At 45.4% G+C, this 27,979-nt stretch overlaps 1 protein-coding gene across 4 annotated transcripts; it reads right to left on the bottom strand.

Annotated features, from left to right (window-relative positions):
- SEMA4F (ssemaphorin 4F) lies at positions 1–27,213 on the bottom strand. 4 transcript variants are annotated; one of them, XM_047069036.1, is made up of 14 exons: positions 26,935–27,213; positions 24,514–24,665; positions 23,794–23,853; positions 23,462–23,560; positions 18,466–18,559; positions 8,300–8,419; positions 8,053–8,204; positions 7,196–7,374; positions 6,838–6,985; positions 6,490–6,712; positions 6,242–6,351; positions 5,967–6,127; positions 2,576–2,634; positions 1–2,347 (listed from the first exon to the last, which is right to left on the bottom strand). In XM_047069036.1, exons 1-14 carry the CDS (start codon positions 27,077–27,079, stop codon positions 1,737–1,739), a joined length of 2,313 nt encoding a protein of 770 aa, XP_046924992.1. In that variant the 5' UTR covers positions 27,080–27,213; the 3' UTR covers positions 1–1,736. The 4 variants fall into 4 exon arrangements, with proteins under 4 accessions (XP_046924992.1, XP_046924990.1, XP_046924993.1 ...); XM_047069034.1 differs by having other exon boundaries at positions 6,242–6,712; XM_047069037.1 differs by lacking the exon at positions 23,462–23,560.
- Positions 27,214–27,979: the final 766 nt, after the last annotated feature.

Genomic DNA, 27,979 nt, shown 5'->3' with positions numbered 1-27,979 from the left:
TACTGGAATAGATAGCGCTTTATTGTTTACATGTTTCCCCATTTAATCCTTGCAGCAACCCTGAGGTAGGTATTATTATCCCCACTTTACAGATGAGTAAACCAATGTTCCTATATTAGATTACTTGCTGAAAATCATACACTTATTAGTGGCAAAGCCACTGATAATCCCAAACCCAAGGGGACTCTTTTGAGTAGTTCACAGGCTGCTGCCAAGGTAAGTAGAGTTGAAACTTCAACTGAGAAGGGCTGGATCATTCACTGGAGCTCAAGGGGGTCCCCCACCAGGGATGAACGAGGCACATACACAGGCCAAGACCAGGACTGAGCAGGAGAAGCCTAGAGCATCTGGGAGCTGTGAAGCAGGAAGAGGTCTTTATGTTTGGTAGGAGTTGACAGTATCTTCAAATACACACAGAGCCCAGTTTCCAGAGATGGGAGAAACAAGAGGGCATCCAGCAGCTGCAAGTCCAGGGCGGGCCACAGGGAAGGGATTGTGGGGCAGGAAGAGCTGCCGCTGTGTGGCACCCCTCAGCTTGGCCAATGTGTGGCGACCTCGAGGCGTGGTCCTTTAACTTTGTTAAGGCCTTGAGAATCTGATGAAAGCCATAACCCCCCACCCCCATAAAAACACAGACTCACAGGTACAGACAACATTTTGCATATGATTTCAGGGAGTCCATGGACCCCAGGTGGAGAACTTCTGATTTAGGGCGAGGGTGTCAACCTGAGTAAAGTCACGGATACAAACCTATTTTTTTGCAACTTCTACTTCCTATGACTATTCCCCTTTTGTTGTCCCTTACACTTAGAATGTTGTGAAGTTTTTTTAATGGGAGCCAAAGAAGGCGGTCCAGCCTGTACTCCAGCCAGAGAAAGAACAGCTGTGTGTGGCAGTGGTGGCAGCCAGGAGGCAAAAACAAAGAGAAAGATGGGGTCACATGTACTGCTGTCCTTCCCACCCAAAAGGTCACTTGGGGAGTTTTTCTCTACTCAAGAGAAGGGTTGTAGGAGATGATGGGGATGGGGTGGTGGCTTGTTTCCTTTTAGAAAGGAAAGCCATTCCTTCACTGCCTGCAGGGTCTGAAGTTCTGCAGGCAATGCCTCCATTCCCACCTTCCCCTCCTGACCCCTCATGAGTACACCTGAGCATTGGCCCAGTCATTCATGCACATGTGGCCAGGCCTCCAACGAACACCTGTGTATACACACACACTCTTTTACAGAAGGAAAACTGGGTTGGGGGACATCTCAGGGCAGAGATTTCATGTTGCGACATGGGGATCATGCACTCCCCACAGAGAATCCAATAAACTAAAGAGAATGAACAAAAAGATCAATGCACACTAGCCCCACACCACCTCTAGGGGCCTTCCTTCCGGCCAGGGCCCACCAGAAGGCAAAGTCATAGCTATGTTCTGTTCCCCATCCCCAAACTAATGGGCCCAAGATGGGGGGCCAAGGCTGAAGGGGTCGCAGCGGTTCAGAGGGCAGGCATGGGAAAAGTCCTGATTTGCTGGAGAAGGCAGCTCTGATCTCGCATGGCAATCAGGAAATCAAGCACAGGCTTGGGCCAGAGCCCAGCCAGGCCCAGAGTAGGCAAACACGAAGTCTAAGTGATTACACGAAGACCAAAAGAGAACCCAGAGGCCATGACCGTCTTCCAGGCCCACTACCCCCAGCATCTTAATGGTCATTCCCCTCCAGGGGCTACCAATGCACTAGCGGTCATTTGCCCTAGATGGATGTTTCATCACATGTGGCTAGGGGAGCCCCGGTGAGCCGAATGTGGGCTGGGCTCGGGCAAGGATCAAGCAGGAAGGGGGGAGGGAAGCCACCAAAGCCACTGCTCCTCTTGGCCAGGGCCAGGGGCAGCCGCTCATCTTCAGGAGAAGGAGAGGGAGGGTCCTGGCTGTAGCTTGTGGTCCCAGATGGTGGGGCCCCTAGGTCCAAGCCCACCTTGTCTCTGGCCAGAAGTTCCCTCTGTCGCCGTCGCTGCTGACGCCGACCAATCAGAAGGAGAGTCAGGGATGCTGCAAGAACCCCCAGGACAAAGCCAGCCAGTCCCGCCCCTACTGTGTGGGCCTGACTTGGGGGGCCCCGCTGGCTGCCCCATACCAAGCTGTAAGCAGCCACCACACGGGCAGCCCCACCCTCCTGACATTCACAGGCATAAGCACCCATGGCTCCTGGGGTTACCACCACCTCAAGCCCATCCCGCCGGGGGGTAAGTGCAGTCACTCCACTGGGCCGGTGCCACACACAGGACGCCCATGCTGAACTTGGGGAACATGGCAAGACCACATGCGCAGCTGTAGCCACAGGAACTTCAAACACTACTGGGCGTTCTGCAGAGAGACAGCAAAGGCACAAAAGGTAGTGATGCTACCGGCTGGGATGTAATGCAGAGAAATGTGGCATGATATCAGATATAAGGGGTTGTGGGGACAAAGATAAAAAGTAGGGCCATGGGTCACCGGCTGCCCAATCTTCCAATTTTTAAAGCAGATCCAAAATGGACAACATTCTAGCCCGTTTTCACCCACTCCACCCACATTTCCCTAAACCATACAGACCTCCGGGCTCTTTGGGACACAAAGAAGAGACATCCGCTGACTCTATGTCTTGGACCAACCTGTATAGAAGAGAATACTTGGTAAATCCAGTGTCAACACCCCCTTCTACCTTCCTCAGTACCACTGAACATTCAGTAACATAATGAGATTACAGCTCCCACCATCTCATAAGTCACTCCTGAAACTATCAGTCAACATCCTCTTCATCAATAAAATTTCCCCCGATACCCCTTTTACTCCTCATGACACTTGCCACATCCAATTCTACAGATATTTCCAGAAGACCACAGGAAATTAAATTTTCACTAGGTGTGCTGGAAAAGTGTTTGGAGGGTGCTTTTAAAAAACACATGGGAACCTTCTAAGAAATGTTATCTGGGTATCCACAACCACAAGATTTCTCTGGGGAAAAGAAGTCCATAAAAACTACAGTTAACTTTTTTTCTGTTAAGAGAGAAAACTTCTTTTCTATACAAGTTAATCAAAATTCTGTGAGGGTCATGGCTTGTGAGTTCAAGCCCCACGTTGGGCTCCTTGCTGGCAACTCACAGCCTGGAGTCCGCTTAGGATTCTGTGTCTCCCTCTCTCTCTGCCCCTCCCCCACCTCTCAAAAATAAACATTAAAAATTCTGTGAGGGCCGGTGATGTGACTTTTTGTTTCATAAAAGCTGTTCATCTCCAAGTAGGACCATTCTGTCTCCAACAACTGTTGATATCTATTAGCCTCTAATGGATATATTTCAAACAACACAATCCTGGCACTTCTAGGATGTGGGTGGACTGTGTCTGGCAGAGGGACAGCAGGATAGACTGCTCACTCCAAAAACCTCACCACTCCCCAGAGGAAGACCTCTATCAAGCTGTCAGTGGAGATCAACCAAAAGTCTCAACCAAAGATAGGCTCCATTTGAGTGTGAACTCCTTCAACATGAATTAAGGCATCTGAAATGAGCTCCAAGACTGGTATGAATACATTACAGCCTTCTGGGTAAAACCAAGGTCACTTGGTCTGGCTGAGAGTGGGGAACATGGGAAGGCCATATGTGGGCTATAGCTACAGGAACTTCATAGTCTTTCTTGCTTGTAGGAATTGAGGTTTGGAGCATAGAGTACATACAGGCACCAACTTGGTAATTTCTTGTATTAATTAGCATATACACATACCCCACACTCCCCACACACATTTATATCTTAAGGGGACCCTGAGGCTCAAGTACACAGTATACCCAAGAACAATGAAATTCTTATTTTAATGGATATTAAAACAATGAAGCACTGGCCTTGTCTTAGACATTTAAGAGTTCTACCAAGAGAAACTACCAGATCAAAGTTCTTAATGAAAAACGGATCCCCAAAACAAGTACTTTTAATTCTAAAATACTGGTAACCTTACAGTTCAGCAGTATGTACAAATATACTGTAGATTAACTGGGCTTCAACATAGGAAATCTCAAAGTCAGTTTTGAAAAAATACTTTCTAAGCAATCAATTAAAAATGTTTCATTAAAGGGAATCTTACTTAAAAATTGAAAGTCTTGGGGCACCTGGGTGGCTCAGTCAGTTAAGCCTCTGACTTCGGCTCAGGTCATGATCTCAGGGTTTGTGAGTTCAAGCCCCCCGTCAGGCTCTGTGCTGACAACTCAGAGCCTGGAGCCTGCTTTGGATTCTGTGTCTCCCTCTCTCTCTCCCCCTCCCCCACTCATGCTGTGTCTGTCTCTAAAAGTATAAATAAACATTAAAAAAAAATTAAAGTCTTATGAAACACATCAATCAGGGCGCCTGGGTGACTCAGTTGGTTAAGCGCCCAACTCTTCATTTTGGCCTAGGTCATGATCTCATGGTTCATGGGATCCAGCCCCAAGTCAGGCTCTGTGCTGACAGCATGGATCCTGCTTGGGATTCTCTGTCTCCCTCTCTCTCTCTGCCCCTGTCACATGTGCGTTCCCTCTCTCAAAAATAAATAAATAAATTTTTTAAAAAAAGAAAAGAAACACCTCAATCAATTGCAATTGATGGACATTATTTGAATCCTAACTAAAGCAACTATTTTTAAGTCTACCCACTTGAGGAAATTGGAACATTGATGGGATGTTTCATGACATTAAGTTTATGGTACTATAATGATAATACGCTTATTTTTTTTAATTCCCTCTGTGTTAAAGATGTACTCTGCAAGATATATGGATAAAGTAACATGATGTTTGAGATTTGCTGCAAAATAACTGGGAGTGAGTGAGGGTATTGATGAAGCAAGATTGGCCAAAGAGTTGATAGTTGTTGCAGCTGAGCAACAGATGATGGGAATTCATTATGTTATTCTGTTTTTGAATGTTTGAAATTCCCAATAATAAAATGTTTCTAAGAGAGTCCTTATCTGGTAGAGACACATATTGAAATATTTTATGAATATGATGCCAGGGATTTGCTTCAATGTGACATATGATTTTAAACTATCTGCTAAGGGGAAAATAGATGGTAGGATCCCCCAATGGTCAAAGGAGACCAATTAAGGGGTTATTAGAATAACCCGGTCAAGAAGTGATGATGGCTTGGACTAGGGTGATAGTGGCAGAGATGGAGAGAAGTGGCTGTGAACTGAGGAAATCACAGGTGGAGCTAGAGTACAAACTATAATACAGTGCAGGCAAGTCTGGCTGGAGAAATTGGAAGGATGGAGATCCCATTCTCAAGATGAGGAAAACCATGGGAGGAGCATGTGAAGGAAAGAAGAAACAACAGTGTATGCTAAAACTTGCTAAGCTTGAGTTGCTTGTGAAGCATCCAAAAGGAAGATCAAGTAGGTGGTTAGATAGGGGATTCCATAGCTCAACTAAAGGCTCATCTGTAGTTGTCACTGGCACTCAGTGCCAGCAGTTGGTGTTGAAGATAATGGGAATGAAATCACCAAGAGAGTGTGCAGAAGTGTAAAGAGAAGGACTGAACCCTGAGAAATATCAACATTCAGAAGTGGGATAGAAAAGGAATCAGTAAGGGACACAGACTGGTAGGAGAGGGAAGAAGCCCAGGAGAATGCAGAGTCATAGAAGGCACGAGGAAGGAAAGAAGGAGGAGTCAACTGTGAAAACACTTCTGAGAGCTCTTGTAAAATGAAAACCGAGAAGTGTGTGGCAACCTGGAGGTTGATCAAGGTCGGCGCAAGAGGCAAGGACATTGATGAGGCAGCATCAGATGGACAGACACATGAATCAGTATGGGACTGACAGATGGACACGCAAGTGACACAAACAGAATACACACACACACACACACACACACACACACACACACACACACACGTAGGGCAGCATTAACAGATGAGAAACAGACATAAACATGTGGATGAGCCAGTACCCTGAAACGGCAGGCAGGAGACCAGTGCAGTGACACTCACCCTCCATGCTCCCCAGCATGGGCCACACACGCATCCAGCCGGAAGCTCCAGGCACACACAGGGTCTTGGGCCAGGATGCACTCTGAGCAGCTCTGGAGACGGCCACAGTTGGTTGTGTTCACTTGTGTCACCTCAGTATGGGAGCCCACCAGGAGCCAGTTCTACAGAAAAGCAGTGAGGAAGAAGAACATGCTGGATCTCTCAGACTTCAGGGTAACCAACTGGATCTGGGCTCAGATGTCCCCCCAGCAAACTCCCCAAAATCTACAACTCACTTGATACAATTTCATGCTCTCAATTGGCTGTGGCTCAGGGAATAAGGCCAGATCCTCCAGGACGCTGAGCTGGGCTCCAATCTGCACTGCTCGGTGGAGGTGTCCATCCTCTAGGAAGCAGGCAAGGGGCAAGACACAATGACAGCTATACCTGTGCCTGGGACTCTGACACCTATATGTATGGGACCCTCTCTGTGACAGGGGCATGTGTGCACTGGATGGGCAACTCACTTGACTATGAAATGTACCTGTCCCCAGGTAGAGCACATCGTACTCTTTCCCTGAGAGGCTGGTCACCCTGTGGGCCACAATTCTGAGATAGGCTGTATCTGTAGTGACGAGCAGGGGATGACCATCGGCGGGAAACACCGGCCTGTCCATGAGTGGGTGGTCCCGGATGAAGGTGAGCACACGGTCAGGCAGGGAAAGTGATGAGCCAAACTGCTGGAGTTTCATGTTGTTGGCGATGCACTAGAGGAAACACAGGATGGGTGACAGTTTCCCAGGGGCCAGGAAGTCTCTGTGATGCTTACTTGGGCCCTTTCTCTCATGCAGCAATTCAGATGTGAAGGGAAGAGATGCCTCAGCCCCCTCACCTCTCCAGGTCTGGGCTGGGGTACGTCATTGTCCATGACAGGCAGTCCCCTGTTGCAGTCATGTTTCAACTCTCTGAAGGGACCATTCAGCACTGTCCGAATGTCTTGTGGTAGAAAGGCACAGACAGCAGAGATGGCAGCCCCCTCCCTGTAAGAGCACAGGTTGGAGCCACATATCTAGAGGGAACTAGGAATCAGCAACTCATCCCAGGAGATGACCCAGGAGAAATGCAGGGACCATGACCCAGGGAGCCATGCATCCTGCTCCAGGGCAGAAGGAACAGGGCTCCAGGGAGAGCCTACCCATCCCCATGTCTCTCCCACCCTGTAGCTCTCCTCCACACCAGGACCTCCTCACCACTGGGAGGAAAAGATGCCATAAAAGATGAGGGTCCCCAATCCATGCTCAGGTCGAAGAATGGCCATGTCCTGCAGGACACTGGAGGCCCGGCCATGCTCAGGCCCTGGACATAGCAGGTCAGCCTTCAGAAATGTTGTCCATCTGTGCTGGAGGGTCTTCCGGCCCCCAAGGTCCCCCTGGGTGACAAGCACATGAGAAGTTCTTCTTAGAAGGCCAACATTGTGGGAAGGCCACATTGTGTGTGGCCTTAGAGGGCCAACATTGTGGACACCAATATAGGTTTCCCCTGTCTTCAGGGCAGACACAGACAGATGGGAACACAGATGCACAGAAATGCAAGGATGACGATACAGAGCACTGCATGGGATAATGAGATACAGGGTGAAAAAGGTCACAATAACAATGATGGTGACTAAGTTCATTGTGCACTTTTGAAATACTGTCCTACATGCTTTACATAAGTTACCTCATTTTGTCCTCAAAACAACCCTTGTAGCTAGAGGTCATTAATACTCTACCTTACAAAGGAGGTTCAAAGATGCTAATGAACCTGCCTAGAGTCACAGAGGCAGGAACTGGTGGACCTAGCACTTGAACCCAGGACTCTCTATTTGCAGTTCCTGCCTTTACCTCTCCACTAGTCCACCTCCTGGGGACAGTGTGTCACAATGGTAATTATGGGGATGAAAAGCCAGAGCCCTTTCCCCACACCCCCCAACTCCCAGAAAAGGAGTCAAGGCAGAGGGAAAAAAGGAGACAGAGGAGAGATGCAAAAACAGGGGCCCAGAAAGGAAAAGACAAGAGGAAAGACAGAGCAGAAGATGACAGACAGACAGTTGGGACGGTGGTCTTACCGCACACACACGGGCCACCCGTGGGACCTTAATGCGCTCATACGAGTCAAATGCTCGGGAAGTCTCCGTAAAGAAGAAGTAGATCTCATCATCTCCGTCTTCATCTCCCCAGTCGGCTGGGCTCAAGGCCACGGCTGCAACAAAAGCTGGGGCTGGGGAGACCAGTGGCTTCAGATACCAGACACAGCCTGGGGCCACCCGGCCTCAGCCAGCTCTGTCCCTCATGCACCCTGCCCCCTCTCCCCACCGTTAAGCCAGGATGGCAAGGTCTCTGTCCGAATCCAGTCCTCAGCGCGACCCACAGCCCGGGAGATAATCGGCTCCGTCCCCAAGTAGTTTTTCACAGTGGCAGCATATAGGACCCCCCCTGCAGGGCGACAGGGAGGAGATGAGCTGTCAGAGATGACTGAGGGAAGCAAAAGGGGTTGTAGGCAGCACAGAGGATAAAGCAGGGGGCAGGAACCCTAGGAGCTGAGCGCCCGTGATATGGCAGGCACTGCTAAGCACCTGACAGGCAACATCTCACTTAAAACCCACATAGACATAAAATGCTCTGGGGCAGTAAAGGCAACGTGCATTAAGGGAAACCTGTTGGAACGTCAATGTGCAGGAAGGAAAAATAAAGGCTGTCTTTGTGCAAATTGGGCTTTTTTGTCTGTTGGTTTGTTTGCTGTTGTCAGTGTTTTCAGTATGCTTCTATCCCATAATGTACTAATTATACTATGACTCTCCAGGAAGGGGGTTTGCTTTGCAGTATGCCCAGTCTTACTTCCGCTCTCCCCCTCTGGTAAATGTCTGACGGAACTAGTCTTCTTTCTGATTGGGGGTGGACATTGCTCTGGAATAAGTCACAGCTTTAGGGTATACCAGCATCACTTGGGGAATTGATCGAAACACAGATTCCTGGGCACTGTGCCCAGAAATTCTCAGTAGTGTTAGGGGATGGCCCAAGAACTAGTTTCAAACAAGCAGTAGGAGTTACCCTAATGTGTAACTTCACTTTGAGAAACCTCACTTTGGAAAACAGCAGCCTGGGGGATTAATGAATACTGCATGGCCAGCCAGAGAAAGCAATGAGGAATCAGCTCGTCCCTTCTGGTACAGTGCCGGGGCAGAGGCGCCCTACAGATGGTGAGGACTGGAGAGGAGAGAAATCACACACTCTGAAGGAAGGGGAGGTGCAGCCCTGTGGGCGGAATGTGGGACAACCATAGCCACCCTGTAACACAGACAAGGCTCAGACAGACTAGGAGAAAATTGCTCCAGGGTAAAAGAAGGTCATGACCCCTTGGAGGAGTTTCAAGTATCACAGAAGCTCTGGACAGGACAGAGTGGCATTTTCCTTCACCACCTACTGCACAGAAGCCACTGTGCCAGGTGTTAAGCACATTGCTGCCCCCAAGAGCTCCCGTTTGAGTCTAGAAGACAAACATGTGATCAGATTCCAGGAGGCGTGGACTAACAGATGTGGAGGGGAACACGGAGGAGAACCCAGACACATCTAACGGGGGGAAGAGCATCCAAGAGGTGACATCTGAGCTGGGGCCGAGGAATGAGCAATCTGCCAGGTGGAAAGACTTCAGGGAGGAAGACAGGCAGGTGGCGGCAAGAGGAGCCATGTTCAGGGATATGGGCACTCCCCGTGGCTGCAGCTCCGGCAGGGCCCAGGGGGCTGTGAGGCTAGTGAGCAGAGATAAGCTGCAGGTGAAAAGATGGGCACCCAATTATAAGAATCTGCTCTGCCATTACTGGCAATGTGGACTTTATCCTACAGGGAAGAGTACAGCTGCAGGTTTTCTTGAGGAAGAGAGTGACATAATCAGTCCAGGGTGTTAAGAAGACAGTGGTAGTTAAAAGGCCATTCACACAATCCAGGCAAGAGTGGAGGGGCGGAACTAAGGTAGCAGCAGAGGGGGAATAAAAGGGTTGACTGGGGAGATATTTCTGAGGCAGAATCCATTAACAAGATTTGAAAATCAGTTAAATATGAGATGTGAAAGAATGGAACAAAATAATGTCTTTAAGGTCTCCAGCTTATATGATGAATGACAGCACAGGGTGATACCATGAGCAAAGGCAAGTAATGATAGGAGAAGGCCCATAAAGGAGGTAGTTGGGGAGGAAGCAACTTCAGATGTAGAACGTGCTAAGGTTGCAGTCTCCTCAGGACATCTGGTCAGAGATCCTGGAAGGCAATCAAACAGAAGGGCCTACACAACAGGGCCAGTAGGCAACTTGGGAATTGGGCTGAAGCCATGCCATGAATATGACAGCCAGGGAGAAAGAGAAAGTGAGAAGAGATCCCTGGGAATACCACCATTTAAGGGGAGAAGCTACATGAAGACAACTAGGAAAATCAAGTCAGAGAGAGGCTAGAGAAGCAAGAGAGGCTGGTGTTTTAGAAGCCAGTGCATGGAAAGCCCAGCAAGAGCTATGGGGGCTCATGCACCTTGAAGGAAGCAGTAGTGAGTAGGGCCACTCTGGGGAAAGCACAATCATCCTAGGGTCACAGATGCTTGAGCAAAGTTGCATGTCTCAGGCACTGGAAAAATAACCCTATTTTCAAAAATACTTTATACAAAGCAAAAAGAGTTGGAAACCCTCTGAGGGCAGTGGAAAAAGTCCCAACATTTTGGAGCTCAGAAGGCTTGGCTTTGGACCCTAAATACTTATAAGTAGTATGATCTTGGGCAAATTAGCTTCAGGTACCGCAAATACAGCATGGAGATAATAAGGCCCTCCACTCAGCGGCACTGAGGGTTAAATGCAACACAAACATAGAGCCACACATAGGCCTGGCACATGGCCAGCATTCAGTGCATGTTGAGTTGTGGTTCCCTATGTGGACCACAAAATGGCACCCCATTCCCTCCCAGAGCATTTCAGGAAGGAGAAAACCTGGTTAGGGACATAGTCTGGCAGTACATGGAGGCGCAAACGAGCCAATCTTCTGTACTTCCAAGGTGGGGGGAAAGTTGATAGAGAAGCCAGAGCTACAATGAAAAATCTCCCTACAAGCATTGTACACAAAACACTATAAAACTTAAAACCCTGGCAGAAGCTGTGTCATGGATGCCCTGAGAATTGAGGGAGATGTGTGGAAGAGACAGTTACGAATATTTAGGAGCATGATTTGGTGTGGGGGTTGGGGGGGATGGGGAGCAACAGTCATAAATGATTTTCAGGGACCCAGCAGTGGATGGAGGTAAGAGGTCCCCAAAGTTTCTAAGAGATTAATGGGGGCATTCAGAAACTCGGAGCCTAGAATTGCAGAAGAGCACACTCACTCAGTGAGAAAGAGCAGAAGGTCACTGACACTAAGGGACAGCAGGAGGGGTCAGACACTTTGGGAGGAAGTAGTAGGGTTCCAGGTGTTCCAGGAATATCAAGGGGCTTAAAACACAGTCTTACACACACACACACACGCACGCACGCACACGCACACACACGCACACACGCACACACACCCTGAGGAGAAGGAACAGCGGCCATCACGGTCCACAGGAGGACACAGGATCACCACATGCCCTAGATTCTCCAGGATAGTCTCAATTTCAAATATTCTTTTGGATTGCTCATATAATAAAATATCCCTGTAAGTGCAATTGTGGCAAGTTAGTACTGAATGAATCAATTCAGTAAACATTAAAACACACATTTGTTATTGGCAACAGATGATGTGCAAAAGAGAGTGGTTCCCATAGTGCTAAATTCAGTGAGCAAGCTGGTTAGGAAAAAAACACCAGGTATCATATAACCCTATTTAAAAATATACATATATGTATATATGCCTGTAGATATAGGAAAGATTGGAAGGAGCCATAACTCTACAGTGTTAATGATATTTATTTCTGATCAATGGAATTACAATGATTTTTATTTTCTCCTTTCTACTTTTTTGTACTCACTAAATATTTTTTGTAGTTACCATCTTTTATAACTCTAAAAATTAAGATATTTTAATTTTAGAAATACTGGGGGAGAAAAGGATTGAAAGCCACAAAAAGTAAAGAATCACAGCCAAAGAAAAATCACATTCATGTGGAAATAGATCTCTACGTACCCAAGCATAAAGCCTGTGACATCAGCCTCCCAGGTGTACTAGCAACCAAACACCGACAGCCTAGAATGCCACCATGGCAGTGAGTGTCTCACTACACCCTGGGGGTTCAAATTTTCACTCTGGTATCAAAATGGCCACTTCTACACTTGTACCCCAATGTTTACAGCAGCACTTTCAACAATAGCCAAATTATGGAAAGAGCCTAAATGTCCATCAACTGACGAATCGATAAAGAAGATATGGTTTATATACACAATGGAATACTACTTGGCAATGAGAAAGAATGAAATATGGCCATGTGTAGCAACGTGGATGGAACTGGAGGGTATTATGCTAAGTAAAATAAGTCAGGCAGAGAAAGACAGATACCATATGTTTTCACTCTTTTGTGGATCCTGAGAAACTTAACAGAGAATCACAGGGGAGGGGAAGGTGGGGGAAGTTAAAGAGAGGGAGGGAGGCAAACCATAAGAGACTCTTAAATACTGAGAACAGACTGAGGGTTGATGGGGGGTAGGGGAGAGGGGAAAGTGGGTGATGGGCATTGAGGAGGGCACCTGTTGGGATGAGCACTGGGTGTTGTATGGAAACCAATTTGACAATAAATTACATTTAATATAAAAAAAAATGGCCACTTCTAAAGAAGATATACAATAGGAATAATCATTCATTAGCTTTTTAAAAAAAGGATTTTAAACATGCTCTGGCCTTCCTCCACTCCCTTTTCTTCTCATGGTCAAATAAGACAGATAGTTCCTATCCTAATATTCTCTATTCCCTTATCTAAGGATTAGGCCAGCTAGACACTTTTTTTTAAATAACAGCCTATAATGAGGACATAATTAGATAGTTGGAGATGCAGTGTTTATTCTACCTTTTCCTCTGTTGGTTACCTAGGATTTCTAAGTGTCTTGTTTCAGTGTGTGCATGCTTAGTCTTGGGACAATCACTGAAATTTAAGAAGGAAGCTTGACGCTAAAATGCTGGCAGCATGCAGTGCATCTGAAACATTTGCAAAGCTTCTTGGCAGATGCAGTAATCGCAAGATGCAATGAGATTAAACAGAGATAAAACACAGGGCAGATTCTGAAAGAGAAAGAACAAAACCTCCCTCTTTCTGCTCTTCTTGATAAAAACCCTATCTATTATAGGATGTGACAAGGAAAACCGAGGATAACTGACTGCTGTCTCCAGCTTGGGTACTTGGGGCAGGGGTGGGGGAGAGGAGGCAATGGCACTATGCACTCAGAGGAGAGGACACTAGTGGTGGAGCAGGTTTGGGGGAGATGAGTGAGGATGATGAGCTCAATTTGGGACATGCTGATTTTCAGATTTCTGTGGGACATGTATGTGGAGATGTCTGGAAGACAATTGGATATATGGTCTGTAGCTCCAGATAATGTCTGGGGGGGCATCAGAATGCAGTGGAAGCAGAATCCACGCAGCTGGTTGAGATCACAACTGCAGTGAATAAGAAGAGAATAGGACCTTGACTGGGGGTCCAAGGAACCACAACACTGAAAGGATGAGAGGAAGACAAAGACCCCCAAAGGAGACAGAAGGAAATGCCAGGGTTCCTAGGCTAATGTGAACATTAATGTCAAAATATTTGCATTTTTCCAAACTGGAATAGTGCAAATAGAAATACTGAGATAATTTTGTTAATTTGATCTAAGCGCAATACAAATAAATGTCACATTTGAAGAACAAGATTTGAGACTTTTTCCTAAATAAATACAAGTACCAATGAACACATGAAAAGTTGTTCAACCTCACTAATGGCGATGCAAGCAAAAACATATAAAATTGGGCTCTGGAAGAGGTCACTGTATGTTTATTAACTATATTACTTGGGGGGTGCCTGGGGGACTCAGTCGGTTAAGCCTCCGACTTCAGCTCATGTCATGATCTCACAGTTTGCGAGATCGAGCTCCACATTAGGCTCTGTGCTGACAGTTCAGAGCCTGGAGCCTGCTTTGGATTCTGGGTCTTCCTCTCTCTCTGCCCCTCCCCAACTCGTGATCGCTCTTTCTCTCTCTCTCAAAAATAAAAACATCTTAAAAAGTTAAAAAATAAAAATAAATAAATAAACTATATTACTTGGGATTGACAAGGGTGTAATGGAAGAGGTCCTCTTGTCAATGCTGGTGGGACTAACTGGAGAGCAATTTGGCCAAATCTACCAAGTATCACAAAAGCCTTTACACCCTTTGGCCCAGCAATTCTACTTTCTAGATTGACTCATATGCAATTAATTAGATTCATGTAAAGGATTTATGTGAAAAGATTTCTTCCACTGCATTATTTATAAAAGCAATAATTTATTTTAAATTTTGAATGTATAATTACATGGGAATAGGTTGGGCTACATTCAAGTGAGAGAGGAGTACGTAATCACCAAAACTCATGTTTTGGGTAATTAATACTATGACAAAATGTTCAGTATACAATACTAAGTGAAATATGCATAATAATTCCAATATGTTACAAATATACACACAGACACAGCCGAAGAAAATACAAATAATAATAGTGGCTACCTAGTGATGATTGAATTACAATGAACTTTTCACTTCCTTCTCTATATATTTCTGTATTTTCTCAATTATCTATAATGCACACTGTAATTCTTATAATTTAAAACAAGAGATACTCCTGCTATTATATTCTAATATTTTCATTACTAAAAGCTCTTCTTTTTATTTCAAAATTCCTCCATTATCCTTAAGGACATTTTCATAGACCCTAACTGCGAATTTGGTTCTAGTTCTTATGTAATGTTGCCACTATTTTCTAGACCACTATTTTCAAAACAAAAGGACAGCAGGGCTTAACAGACCAACATTGAAAACTCCAACCAAATATTGGCACTTAAGTCAAATTTAAAGAAACTTAAATTATAGCCCTATAAAGCAAAAACTTCAGAGGACAGTGTATAATGTTGGGATTGACTGTGATTTGGATCTAAGACAGAAAGAGGCATGGGAAAGCTAGCCATTCTAAACTGTTAGAACTATTTCCAACCATCAATTATCAGCTGAAAGCAACCTGAATTTCATTACCTGGAAAAAAAAAAAAGACTTGAAACCCTCTTGAAAAATGTTTTTCCTTTTAGAAAAATGTTCTTTGTCATACAATGATCTTATTTATGAAATTTGTGTTGTTAAACCACATGCTAATGTGAATTCACTTGCTGACTAGAACACAGAGAAATTACATGCAGAAGGTTAGATATAAAGATTCCTGCTTGCAACAAAGAAAGTACGTTAATCGATTGCCTTAGATTGTTGTAATTGAGAATTCATCTTGTTGATAAAAAATTATGTAGAATCAAGAGATATTCATCATTTCTAAAACTGATGAATCTTTCTTAATGAGCCAATGACTGGCTCAGAGTTTTGCCAAAGATGCTTGATAAAAAGCCAGGAAAACTATTGAGTAAACTGTTTTATGCAAACATGTATAACTATTAACAAGATCTTGTCAATTTCAATTGCAGATAAAAGACAAAAATGACAAATCTTGTATGCAGTAGGTTTATACCTGATGTTCATTTTCAAACACTTTTGTTATTTTATTACTTTTCAGAAAAGGGAAGTCATTAACTGTCTAAGAGTGATTTCATCTGTATAGCTAGCTTTTTAAGACTTTTCCTATAAAGTCATACATAAGAAAAAAATGCCACTGTTAGATCTTGTATCCCAATTTTTGTCTTTCATAAAATGGAATCCAAAACAATAGGTAAAAATTAATTTTACAATAAAGTTCACAGCAAAAGTAAGTCAGTGAAGAGGAAAAAAAGCAGTATAATGAATGATGCTGAGTCAACTGATCAACTAAATGGGAAAAATTAATTTAGATCTCCATCTCATGCCATTCATCAAAGTAAGTTCCAAATAGGGGCGCCTGGGTAGCTTGGTCAGTTAAGCGTCCGACTTCGGCTCAGGTCATGATCTCACGGTCTGTGAGTTCGAGCCCCGTGTCGGGCTCTGTGCTGACAGCTCAGAGCCTGGAGCCTGTTTCAGATTCTGTGTCTCCCTCTCTCTCTGCCCCTCCCCTGTTCATGCTCTGTCTCTCTCTGTCTCAAAAATAAATAAACGTTAAAAAAAAATTAAAAAAAAAAAAAGTAAGTTCCAAATAGATCAAAGAGTTAAATGTTTGGGGGGAAAACCTGTAAGAAGAAAAAATTTATCTGCTAACTGGGAAAAGATTTAACTTAAAAATGTAATCACAAGAGAAAAAATATAGATTTGAAAATATATTCTATCTAATAATTGGCCCAAGAATACAAGCAGAGGATTTACCAAAGAAGAAATAAAAATAAGTACTAAAATGTGAAAAATGTTTAACCTCATTAATATTCAAAGAAATACAAATTAAAACAAGGTGCCATTTTTAGCCTCAACTAGCAAAGATTTTCAAAATGACAATATGATTCTAGCGAAATTATGTGAGAAAAAACAAACACTCTCATTCCTGCTGATTTAGGGTGTAAATTAGTACACTCTTCCAAAAACTCAATTAGCAACAAATAATGAGCCATAAAATGTTCACACCCTTTGATATAGTAATCCATTCCCAGGAGTCTCAAGATAATCTAACATGAGGATAAAAATTTATGCACAAGTATGTTCATTATAGTTCTATGGGTAATAGCAAAAACTTTGAGGTAAACTAAATAAACTTGGAAATTAAACTTACATAAGTGATTTAGGATTGCTTAATTAAATTGTGGTATGCTCAAAGAATAAGTAGTATCATATTATTAAATTTCTTCATAAAAAATTTTAAATTGTATAGAAATGACTATGATATAAAATTACATGACAAAATTCAAAATTAAATCCATGTAGCATGACATTTAAAAGTTTTACAATAGGGGCACCTAAAATGGCTCAGTCGGTTAAGCATCCAACTTTTTTTTTTTTTTAATTTTTTTTTTTTCAACGTTTATTTATTTTTGGGACAGAGAGAGACAGAGCATGAACAGGGGAGGGGCAGAGAAAGAGGGAGACACAGAATCGGAAACAGGCTCCAGGCTCCGAGCCATCAGCCCAGAGCCTGACGCGGGGCTCGAACTCACAGACCGCGAGATCGTGACCTGGCTGAAGTCGGACGCTTAACCGACTGCGCCACCCAGGCGCCCCAAGCATCCAACTCTTGATTTCAGCTCAGGTCATGATCTCACGGAGTGTGGGTTCAAGCCCCGTGTCTGGCTGTGTGCTGACAGCACGAAGCCTGCTTGGGATTCTTTCTCTCTGCCCCTCCTTTGCACACATGCTCGTGCTTGCTCTCTCTCTCTCTCTCTCTCTCTCTCTCTCTCTCTCTCTCAATATAAATAATCTTTTTAAAAAGTTTTATAATACACACATGCTCATAAAATTTTTATTAACCTTATTGTTTTGTACTATTGTGAGAATATGGCCGGATTCTCACTAAATTTGAAGGGTGTACATGGGGTGATCTGACCTAAAATACAGGCTACGTGGCACACAAACAATTCACTTTGTGGCTGCCTAAGGATCAGGCAGTCATTCTCCAGAAAACATTTGGGCATAAACTGTGATTGAACCATTCCACACTTGAACAACTGTATAGAGCTGGGTCAAAAGAAGTAACAGCAGGAATTAACAGTCATTACTGATGACTGGTTCCTCTGAGCAACAAAGGACTGGCCAGCAAAATATATGTGCATGAGTGCACATGCGTGTGCACACACACATTTAAAAAGCTAGAAAGAAATACCCCATAATATTAGCAGTGGTTTTCTGATATTCTAGAATTGTGCCAAGATGGTAGACACTAGACACATGTGGTATTTCTGTTTAAACTAAAATTAAATAAAATTTAAAATTCCTTCGTTTGGCCAAACTAGTCACATTGTTCAAGGACTCAAGAGCCACATGTAGCTAGCAGCTATCGTTTTAAACAGCACAGACATAGAACATTTCTATTGTTCCACAAAGTTCTTTTGAACAGTGCTGTTCTACAAGATTTCTTCTGTTCTTCTTTATACTTTTTCCAAATTTATTACAATATGCATTGTAGTAGATTCCTCTTAGAAACAAGGGGGAAAACACCATGAGAAAAGAAAAAGAGGTTAACAGAGCAAACACTCATACTAGAGGTGCAGAGGACATATTCTCTAGAGAAAACCCAGGGGAATAATAATCTGGGGAAAAGCAGGAGGACACAGGCACTGTGGGAAGAACAGGAAAGGCTAGAAAGAGACACGGGAATAATAGACATTGCAAGGAAAGGAAAGAAAGGACACAGAAATTCCAACAGCAGGGGTGGGGAAGGAGGCAATTACAGCAAGGAGCCACAGATTCTGGGCTCTCCCCACTCACCAGCCATTACAGCTGCTGACCGCTGAGCTGGCTCAAAAGGACATTTCCCTCGGCCACTCTCAAGTCTTTCAACCTGCTGGAAACTGGACACATCCTACAGACCAGAAGGGGGCAATTGGTTTAGGGTCATGGGGAGGTTCATGATGAGAATTACAAAGATGGTCAGATGAAAGAACAGTTCAATTTCCATTCATCCCCATCCGCTACCATCCCCATACTCCCAGTCTATTCCTGATTCCCCCACCCACCCCGTCATTTCCCATCTCTGCCATCCCTCTTTTCATCCATTTGCTCCTCTTCCCTCCATTCCCCTAGTTCCAACACCCACATGTCCTGATGAAAGAATACCACAGACAGCCTTAGAAGATGCTAAGAGGCTGAGGGGGCAGATCTTTCCTCTGAAATGCTAGGGTTTGCAACTGGCTGGAGCATATGTGACTGGACAAGGGGGACTAAGGGAAAAAAGCAAGTCTCCTGAGGGCTAGAGCTCTTAGGAAGGGTAAAGAATAGTTCAGGCTGATATAAGACCACCGGAAGCAGGGGTTTTGAGAGAAGGGCCATACTCCCCCTACTCCTACCCAAGGATGAAAGACAAGACCAGAGTCAAGGAAACATAGAAGGGGGGAAGGGAATCTGTAAAGTCACTAAAGACCTGAAACTCAGGTAAGAATTTGAGGATTTGGCAAGTAACTGCCTTCTTCATCCAGGGACTACAGCAGGACTGACCTGGACAGGGGCAAGAGTTGTAAGAGTTCCACCAGGGCCAGCTGGAAGTTACCTCAGCTGAGCATCCAGCACTAAGAGAGCACTTCAAGACAACATCTAAAAATGGCAACCAGGGATGATGTCAACCTAAGACTGGCAGGGAAGTTAACTGTGGCTGCTTAGAAATCAAAGTTATGGCATAGAAAAGCCAGACACAATACCTCTAGTTCACTAGGGAGGGCATATGGTATTGCTGGAGCCTAACTACACTGATGGCAGTTGGAGTGGGAACGTAGATCTATATCCCCTAAGTGTAAGTATACTACTGACCCATTCTGACTGCTCATCTATTTGCTATGGTTGGCAAGCAAGGTTTTACTTTACTGACAGCCTTGAAGAAGGCCTGTTAAAATTAGATGTGATCTGAGGTCTCAAAAAAAGGGAACACTAGGTCAAGAAAGTCTTCTGGAATGAGAAAGTCTTCTGCCCCCACAGGGGCACAAGCATCTCACATGTGAGGCAGTGGGAGCAGCCTAGCCTGAGAAAATGACGGATGACAGTGAGAGATTACCAAGATGTCTGGGCACTTTGGACAAAGGTTAGTACATGCTGCTGTGGCCCATCTGTGACCTCTCACCTAAACTACAGCAGTAACCTCCTCCTCTCCACACTGCCTAGCCTTGCCCCCAATTTATTCTACATACCCCCCACAGATCAATATTCCTACAGTATCAGTCACTACCCTGATAAGTTTTTGAGCAAGGGAGTGACAAAATGGCCCACCATTGCCTAGAGTACAAACACTTTAGTCAAAATTACTTACTTTCTAATACTTCTCAAAATGAATACTTTCTTCTAACCAAACCTGGGTCACTTGTTATTCCTAGAAAACAAATTATGTTTTCTGATCCCTCTGCCTAAAACTACTCCCTTACATTTCATCAAGGACTCCTTTTCTCAATGCTCACCCTCCTAATCTTTAGGCTGCACTTGATACTTTTGACTCACTCCCTCCTTCAAATATTGTCTTGATTCTCTTGGAAGCCTACCATCCTCCTCCTATCTAATTGTTTCTCTATCTCCTTTGGTAGTTTCTATTTTCCTTTCTAGCCCCTAACCATGTATCATAAAGATCAATCCTTAGTCCTTGTCACACATATTTCAATGACCTCACTCATTCTTACATTTCCAGCTAGATTTTCTATGCAAATTATTGCCCAAATTCTCTGAAAGTGTGATGCCTTCCAATCTCTAGTTTGTGTTGGCACTTGACTGCTGGACTTCCTCACAGAGATGGTCTATCAGCCCCCTTAAAACCCAGTATGTTTTACTGAAGTATGAAACAATTCCTCTTACAGTTTCCCCAGATGGCATCATTGTGTTATCTAGGTTTATAATCTTTCAGCAAGTGAGACTCCTATTAATCAGATAGGTTATGTTTACTGTCTTATCAAAGTGACATTTCATTAGGGTCTGAAGGGGGCAAGACCACTCCACCACGGTCTCTGTCTGAGTGTTGAGATTCCTCACTGCATCATCAGTTGTGGTGGAGGCAAGTCTCGCTAGCTGAAAGACAGCTAGGTAGGAAGGCTCTCACCAAGCTGTAAGGTTGGAATCCATCCTTTGGCTTTGGCCAAGAAGGGTATAAGACATATAAAGGACCCTCCCCAGGTAGGTTAGGGGGAAAACAAAAGAAAAGATGGCCCCTGTTACACGAAACAGGTCAAATGTCACAAGATAATGAAACCAGGTAAGGTCGTCTGTGCTGCAGACTGGACTAGAAGGACCGGGGGGTGGGGCAAAACCAGACACATCTGGATTTAAATCTTGGCTCTGCCGCTGCCACTTATATAATACTAGACATGGTACCTAACATTTTGGAACTTCCATTTCTTTGCTTGTAGAATGAAAATAAATAATACCTAAATATCATAGTGTGGTGATAAGAACTAAATTCAATTTTGAATGTAAAGTCCAGCACCAGCCTGGGCCAGAGTACATCTTCAACTGAATGTGAAATCTTGTCACTGCTATTGTTGTTTAAGTCTAGCATTTTTCTGTTAACTGCTGGAATTCTCTCAACAAAGCAAACTAAAATATTTTCCTCCAGGGGCACCTGGGTGGCTCAGTCAGTTAAGCATTTGACTTCAGCTCGAATCATGATCTCATGGTTCATGGGTTCGAGCCCTACGTTGGGCTCTCCACTCTCAGTGCAGAGCCCGCTTCAGATCCTCTGTCTCCCTCTCTCTCTGCCCCTGCCCCACTCACATGCTCACTCTCTCTCTCTCTCTCTCTCTCAAAAATATGTTTTCCTCCAATGAACTGTCACTCAATGGCAGAACTTCACTTTTAGTTAGAGCTGGTAGGTCCAGTGCTTGAACTTCCTTTGTAAGAACCTTCATTTCTCTGAGCAATCAACTCTGAGTGAGTCGTTGTGTCTGGATCAGCTAGTCAAAGCTCTCACATAATAGTTATACATAGTCTCAAAGTCATCAGTCTGGGATGTGAGAGGTTTAGCACTAAGGATTGAGGCAAGAACTTCCTTAAGCAGACGGGAGTGCCAGGTAGCAGGATAAGACAGTAAAGGCAGAAGAGAACTTTCAGGAAGTCTAGAGGTCAGTCTTAGTATATGGCTTGAAGTGTTAACACAGCTGATTTGGGGGGTAGGGTGCCTGTGTCCTATATTCTCCTATAAACAAGCCATGACCAAAGGATGCTCCTTCATTTCATACGCCTGCTACATAGGAGTGTTCAGAGAAGGAGCTAAAAGTCATGGGAGTGCAGGACACAGATCCCTGGCTTTACTCTGGTTACTGATTTTTCTCAGGAGTAGATAAGAGTCCAAGTGACACCAATCCTGACAGGACGTACAGAACGTTTTATGTCCAGATACTTAGAATCTAACAACCATCAGGGTCCCCTCAGACAGCCGAGGAAGAATAGAAGGCCCTGGGAAATTAACTTGGAGTGATCATATTGTCTATAAGCCATGGTGCTGCTATTCACACCCTTGGGTTCCCCAAGTGTGTGCAGCCTGGAAAAAGACAAATATGGCGATGGCAGTTCCACACTACTTTCTGAGCTTTGTAAGAACTGTAGGGAAGCTATACCCTCAACATTACTTGATGGAACATAGAGATTTTCAATACCACCCTGACCTGGAAACCTTGCCAAGATGAGGAAGCTATGCACACCCTGGGTGGAGAGTCTTTCTCATCCACATTATGAAAAGGACTCAACATAAGCCCAACTAACCCCAGGGCCAGCCTAGAGGGACTGACCGGGGCAGTCAAACACATACAGTCATAACACTGGAAACAAGAGACCTGAGGATGGCCTTCTGCAAGGAGGGGTTTGGAGATGCACACTGATAAGATCCAAATGGCAAGGAGTACGGCAGTTTGCAAAAGGATCAAGTCAAAATCTACAGCTAAGGATCAGGGTCAGTAGAGAGAGTCATTGCACTCCCTGCTTTTGCTCCTTGGAGCAGGAAGGGAAGCCACTGAATACAAAGAACAGGGGAGGTTTCTGACTCATCCCAGGTTGTTGTCACAAGTGCATACTGGCAGAGGACCAGTAACTGACTGTTGGATAACTGATGGGAAAAGCTGAGGGTTCAAAAGCATTAAAACCTTCCTGAGATGCTACCAGTCCCAGTAACTTTAGAAGCCATGACTAGCTAGATATGATTAGGGGTGTACATGTACCAAGCCTGCCTGAGTATGAGGGTAAAGACGCCCAGGGCTCTGGCAGCAATGAACAGGACCTAGAAGAAGAGATGGCTGACAAAGTGCCCACTTTGAAGGCAAGATCCAGAATACGGGCCAGCAAGTACTACATTAGTGGGTAGTGACCTCAGAAGCCATGAGAGCAGAGGGTCACAGCCTGTGCAGAATGAAGTCGGCAGCGGGAGAAGGTGGTGAAAGACAGTCACCCACCTTGGGAGGAAGAAGCAGGCATGGATTATGCTGATTAAGAAATGGATCTAGGCTGCTGGGACAAAGCATACACAGTACAAAGGAAACACGAGATACTAGCCTCGGAAGTCTCTCGTGAATTTATCCTCTCCCTAGCCTAGCTAGCATTCCTAATTTCCTTCACCATCCCTCTTCTCTCTTCTCACTCTGTGTACCTCACCTTCTACAGACAACCTGCCTCGCCCTCCCACTCCTACCCCCACCCTGCAAAGACATCCCTCACCCCCAATGCTTTTCATGCACAAGTGTTGCTTTAAGCATGCTGTCATGGACACTCACAGGAGACCATTCCCATCCTCCCACCCGTCACTCACAATAACCCCGCACTTCGGGTCAAAAGCGAAGGTGCCACAAGTGAGGAGGTGAGAGGCATTGGCAATGGCGAGAATCTGGACAAAATTGTGGCATTCATCCTGGGGGTCAGAGATGATTAGAGAGAATCAGAAGCAGCAGGTACAGGGAAAGGCAGGGTAGTGTCAGGACAGTTAGATACAGCTCCGGGATCAGAGATGACAGGGGATGACATGGTGTTAGAGCCCCTGCCTGGGCCCACTGCTATGGGAGCACTGCAGGTGACAGACACAGAGCCAGGGCTGGAACTAGGTCTCAATGGGACACTTGGGACAGGGCCAGGATTCACACCTACCTCCTTCTTGCCTTTCTTCCTACAGTTCTGTCTGTGGGCCTCAGGTACCAGCCAGTCAATCTGAGAAAGGAGGAGTGACTGTTTCTCCCAGATTCTCCCCAAACTCTTCCCAAGTCAGGGTAGGTGAAACAGTTCCACTACCACCATCAATTTGAGAACTTCAGAGACAACCCACCCCCTAGCCCCCGCCCCTTCAGTCAGAGCATCATTTTTCCAACTGGAGGTCTCCACCCATTAATAAGTAATGAAATCAATTGTTTTTAATTTTAATGACATAGAATATATCAGAATGTATCACATACAGGAGAGTAGATACTGTTTCAAGAATGTGTTCTTTAATACACACTTCCTGTACTGGGTCAAAATGTACCATATATTTCTTACTAAGGGATGGTACAAAAAAGTTTAAAAGCTATTGCCCTAAAGAAATGTGATTCTAATGATTCCTCTGCCCACTGTCACCTGAAACCTGGTTACTGTGGCCTCCTCTAGCATTAACCTCCCTCATAACGTCCCCAGTCACCATGACCCCCTCCCATCACCCTTAGCTGAGATAATGAAGCCAATATTCTTCCTATATTCATTTTTACTGACACTCCCCCCTGCCACCACCACCACTGTTCCATATTTAGTTATTATGAACACACACCCCATCTCATAACACTGTGGATCTAACCACATGCTCTGGAGTCTGGGGTCCTCCCCACTTTCATTTCTCACCCTGCGGGGTCTCTCCCCTGAGAAGGGCAGGGATAAAGCGAAGATGGTGTCCCGGGCGCCGACATAAAGTGTATGGGCAGCAGGATCCACAAGGAGGACAGAGTAATTGTATGTCTGAGGGACGGTGAACCGGGTGAGATAGGAGTCAGCCTCTGGCAGGAAGAGAGGGTGAGAGGGGAGAGTGATATCAGCCATTGCTTCATAAGGGTTGGGTCCACAAAGACAAAGCCAAAGGGCTCAATTTCTGTTTTCTTCCAAGTATCATTTATTTAGCAGCCATGAAGGGTAAAAACAGGGCTTTGACAGGCCAACCATCTAACTTCCCCAAAGATAATAACTGATGAGGCCAGAATATTTAGCATACAATGCAGCCAAGTATGCTTTTTCTATAAAAATAAAACACTTTATTAAAATAACAGCATAAATACTAAGTCTGTAATTTCTATCCATAGCAACATGATACATAATTTGAAAATACCTATAGGAAGTACAAGTACCTTCTTCTCTAAATTTCCTTTAAAAAAATAATAACTACTTATTAGTAACTTGTTTTTACTTGGAAGGGAAATGATTCACTCTCTTCACCAACACTTTAGGAGACTATCTCCTGTCTTCTCACTGCTCTTGTCCTCCCCAACCCCACCCCATTTCCACCCAAAGAGGGAAAAAGTGGGCATGAGAATGTGCTGTGGAGAAGGATCAGCCCCAGTTTAAATGTGGCTCTTTCACTTACCAGCTGTATGATCTTGAGTAAGTTACTTGCCCTGAGCATCACTTCCCTCATCTGTAAACACCACCAATCAGGCTTGTTGACAGAATTAAATGAGATGACATATGTAGAAGCAACTGACATATAGTGCATGTTTCACAAATGGTTCCTTTTTTCCTTCCTTAGGCATGTGCCCCATTTGGGCCAAGTCTAAACTTCAGTGTCATCATTCAAAATTCCATTTAAAGATTATAACAAATAAGTTAGCAGGAATTTATCTTCTTAGCTCACTCTGGAGCCCCTATCCTTGTACCAATACAGCTCCGCTCTACCTGGTTCATCTGCTCAGCTACCCTCAAGACTTGACAGAATGGCTACCAGCCATTCATTCCTGGATGTGCTGATGTATGGAGCCCCACCCACCCCATCCTCCCACACCCATACTCAAATCTGCGCTGGGCCTGCCTACTCTCTCATGCTCATTATAAGCCCTGGAACACCCAACCTCCACTCGTATCCCCAACTCTGTTTCACCCTGCTATCTAGACTTCTCTGAATTTCTGGTTATCAACCTCAACGCCATTTTGTGGCTATTGCTCCAGCACAAACCAACCCCAGGCTCTGACCACAACTTTGTCTTCTGGATTCAAAGTAACCCTATGTCACTAGGCTGAAGTTTAGACTCTAAATTACTATTACCCAGTTGCGAGGTTTTGCCAACAGGTTGCCCTCTCAACTTCACTGGGTCTGCACTAGGTGCTAACACTCAGTGCCCACTGAGAAGAAAACGAGGTCCATGGCCATGCCCATGCCCACCTCAGCAGAGAGCCTTTAAAGTGTGAATCATTCCAATGACCATTTTTAGCCTGGTGGCATCCCTTGGCTTCTTCCAGATCTTTTCAAAGGACCAAATCTCCTCCCTCCTTTTTTTTTTTTCTTCTGAAGACTTTAGAAATCATTTAAACAGAACTTTAAATCAACTCACTGAATGATTTCCCAACATTCAATGTAGGGAATGGGTAGAGAAAGCACGGAATGCCGAGGAGTTAAGAGGGTTACGATGGATCCACGGATCGTGTATCAGACAATGGGAGTTGGTGTAAGAGCTGTGAGAGGCCTGGGAAGTGGGTTAGGGAGATGAGGGCTTCGAGCGAGGCAAAAAGCCTGCAGGGAGGTAGAAATGATAAGGGAATAGATTTGAGAAGTGGGCAGATGGAGATGCTGAGTTGGTCATCAGAAGGATGGGTGGCTGGAATAGAACGAAAGACCAATGAGTTTGAAAGCAGAATAGGCATCAAGCTGGCGTGAGGGACACAGGTGTATGTTTGGGCAGAGGGGAATAAGGGAGTCCATTCCCCGAAATGGACGAACTCGGGGAAACCTCCATCCCCTCCCTGGGCCTCAGTGCCCGCTTCTGCACGATGAGGGGTTTAACTCTCTCGCGGTCCTGCCAGTAAGGGGCAGCAGGAGCCGCCTGGGCGTGTCATGGGAGCCGAAGCGCGAGGCCGGGAAGCGATGCTGCGGAACAGCACAGCGTGGGGGTCCCGCCCGGGTCCTGGAGGGGCGTGGGCGGCGCGGGACTCGGTGCGCAGCGCGGAGGGGCCCCAGAGCGCCTGCCCGGGCTGGTAGGTAAGGGCAGGTGGGTGCCGGCACCTGCAGGCGGGGCCCGGGAGCGGCGCGAAGGGCTGAGGGCGAGGGCACCCACGCCTTACCTGAGATAGGAAGCGAGGTCCTGGGAACCGAGCGGGGAACGCGGCCGGATACCGGGCCGCTCAGCACCGCCAGCAGCAGCAGCGGAAAGGGCGAGGCCGGAGGCGGCTGGGAGCCCGGGCGGGGCCGCCTGGCAAAAGCCAGCATCTTAGGCTCCGCCTGGCCGCTGGGTGGGGCGCGCCCTGCCACCTCCGCTCTGGGCCGCGGTGCCACCGGCCTCGGCCCCACTCGAATCTCCTCGGTCCGGTTCGGCCTGCGTCGGCCAGAGGAGAACGCAACCCAGCTCCGCCTCTTCAAGAAGGGACTAATGGTCGGGCCGATTTCCTCCTCCAGCCAATCGGAATTGGGTGGAGGCGGAGCTAAGGAGAGGAGAAGCCCAACCCAGGTACAGGAGGAGCTAGACCTAGGTCTAGGTGGGAGTTCTACTTCGGAACCGGGCTGGAGGTGCGGCTCCAGGTCCTCCAATGGCTGGTTTGCTTAGTGAGTTCCAAAAGCTTAAATGCCCATATCTGTACTACCAGGGAAAATATGTGTGTAAATGGGTAAACACACCACATTTCTCAAAATTATTATTTTAGCAAGCATTTCACCAATAACTGCAAATAGATCATTGCAAGGCAAAGTGATTTATGTTTGCATAAAAATGTGCAATAAATGCTCATAAAAGTTAGGTTTTGCCTGAGAAAATCAAGAAGGTTTCACAGAAATGACATTTGAACTGAGTGTTCAAGGATAAGTAGTAGGCCTTTGAGAGTGAGGGGGGCAAAGACTCTGGATATGTCCACTAGGAAATCCTACATACAAGACAAACACAGGACCTGAAAATAACTCACTGTCTCCATCATCACACCCTCCCTGATCCTTCATCAAGCACTTAGTCCTCCAATTTATAGCCTTGTAGGTAATCTTTGCTTTCTTCTCTTATATTCCCCATTGCTTAGTTATCTAGGCTGCATACCAGATGTAACAAATTAACATCAAAATTTAGTGGCTTAAAACAACAATAAACATTTATTATCTCTGTGTGTCAGGAATTCAGGAGTAGTT

The sequence above is a fragment of the Lynx rufus genome, unplaced genomic scaffold, assembly GCF_022079265.1.
Source record: "Lynx rufus isolate CCGP_SWC_20201006 ecotype Redwood Valley unplaced genomic scaffold, mLynRuf1.p SCAF_8, whole genome shotgun sequence".
NCBI lineage: Eukaryota > Metazoa > Chordata > Mammalia > Carnivora > Felidae > Lynx > Lynx rufus.
Note: the sequence above shows the minus strand (reverse complement) of the source record. Positions and strands in the feature narration are given on the sequence as shown.

Bases quoted from the DNA above. Each gene is read 5' to 3' on its own strand.
- SEMA4F (XM_047069034.1), bottom strand. From the start codon at position 27,079: ATGCTGGCTTTTGCCAGGCGGCCCCGCCCGGGCTCCCAGCCGCCTCCG. The intron at 24,666-26,934 runs GTAAGGCGTGGG...TCTTCCTGCCAG, and splicing joins GACCTCGCTTCCTATCTCAG to AGGCTGACTCCTATCTCACC. The intron at 2,635-5,966 runs GTGAGTGTCACT...TCTTCTATACAG, and splicing joins CATGCTGGGGAGCATGGAGG to GTTGGTCCAAGACATAGAGT.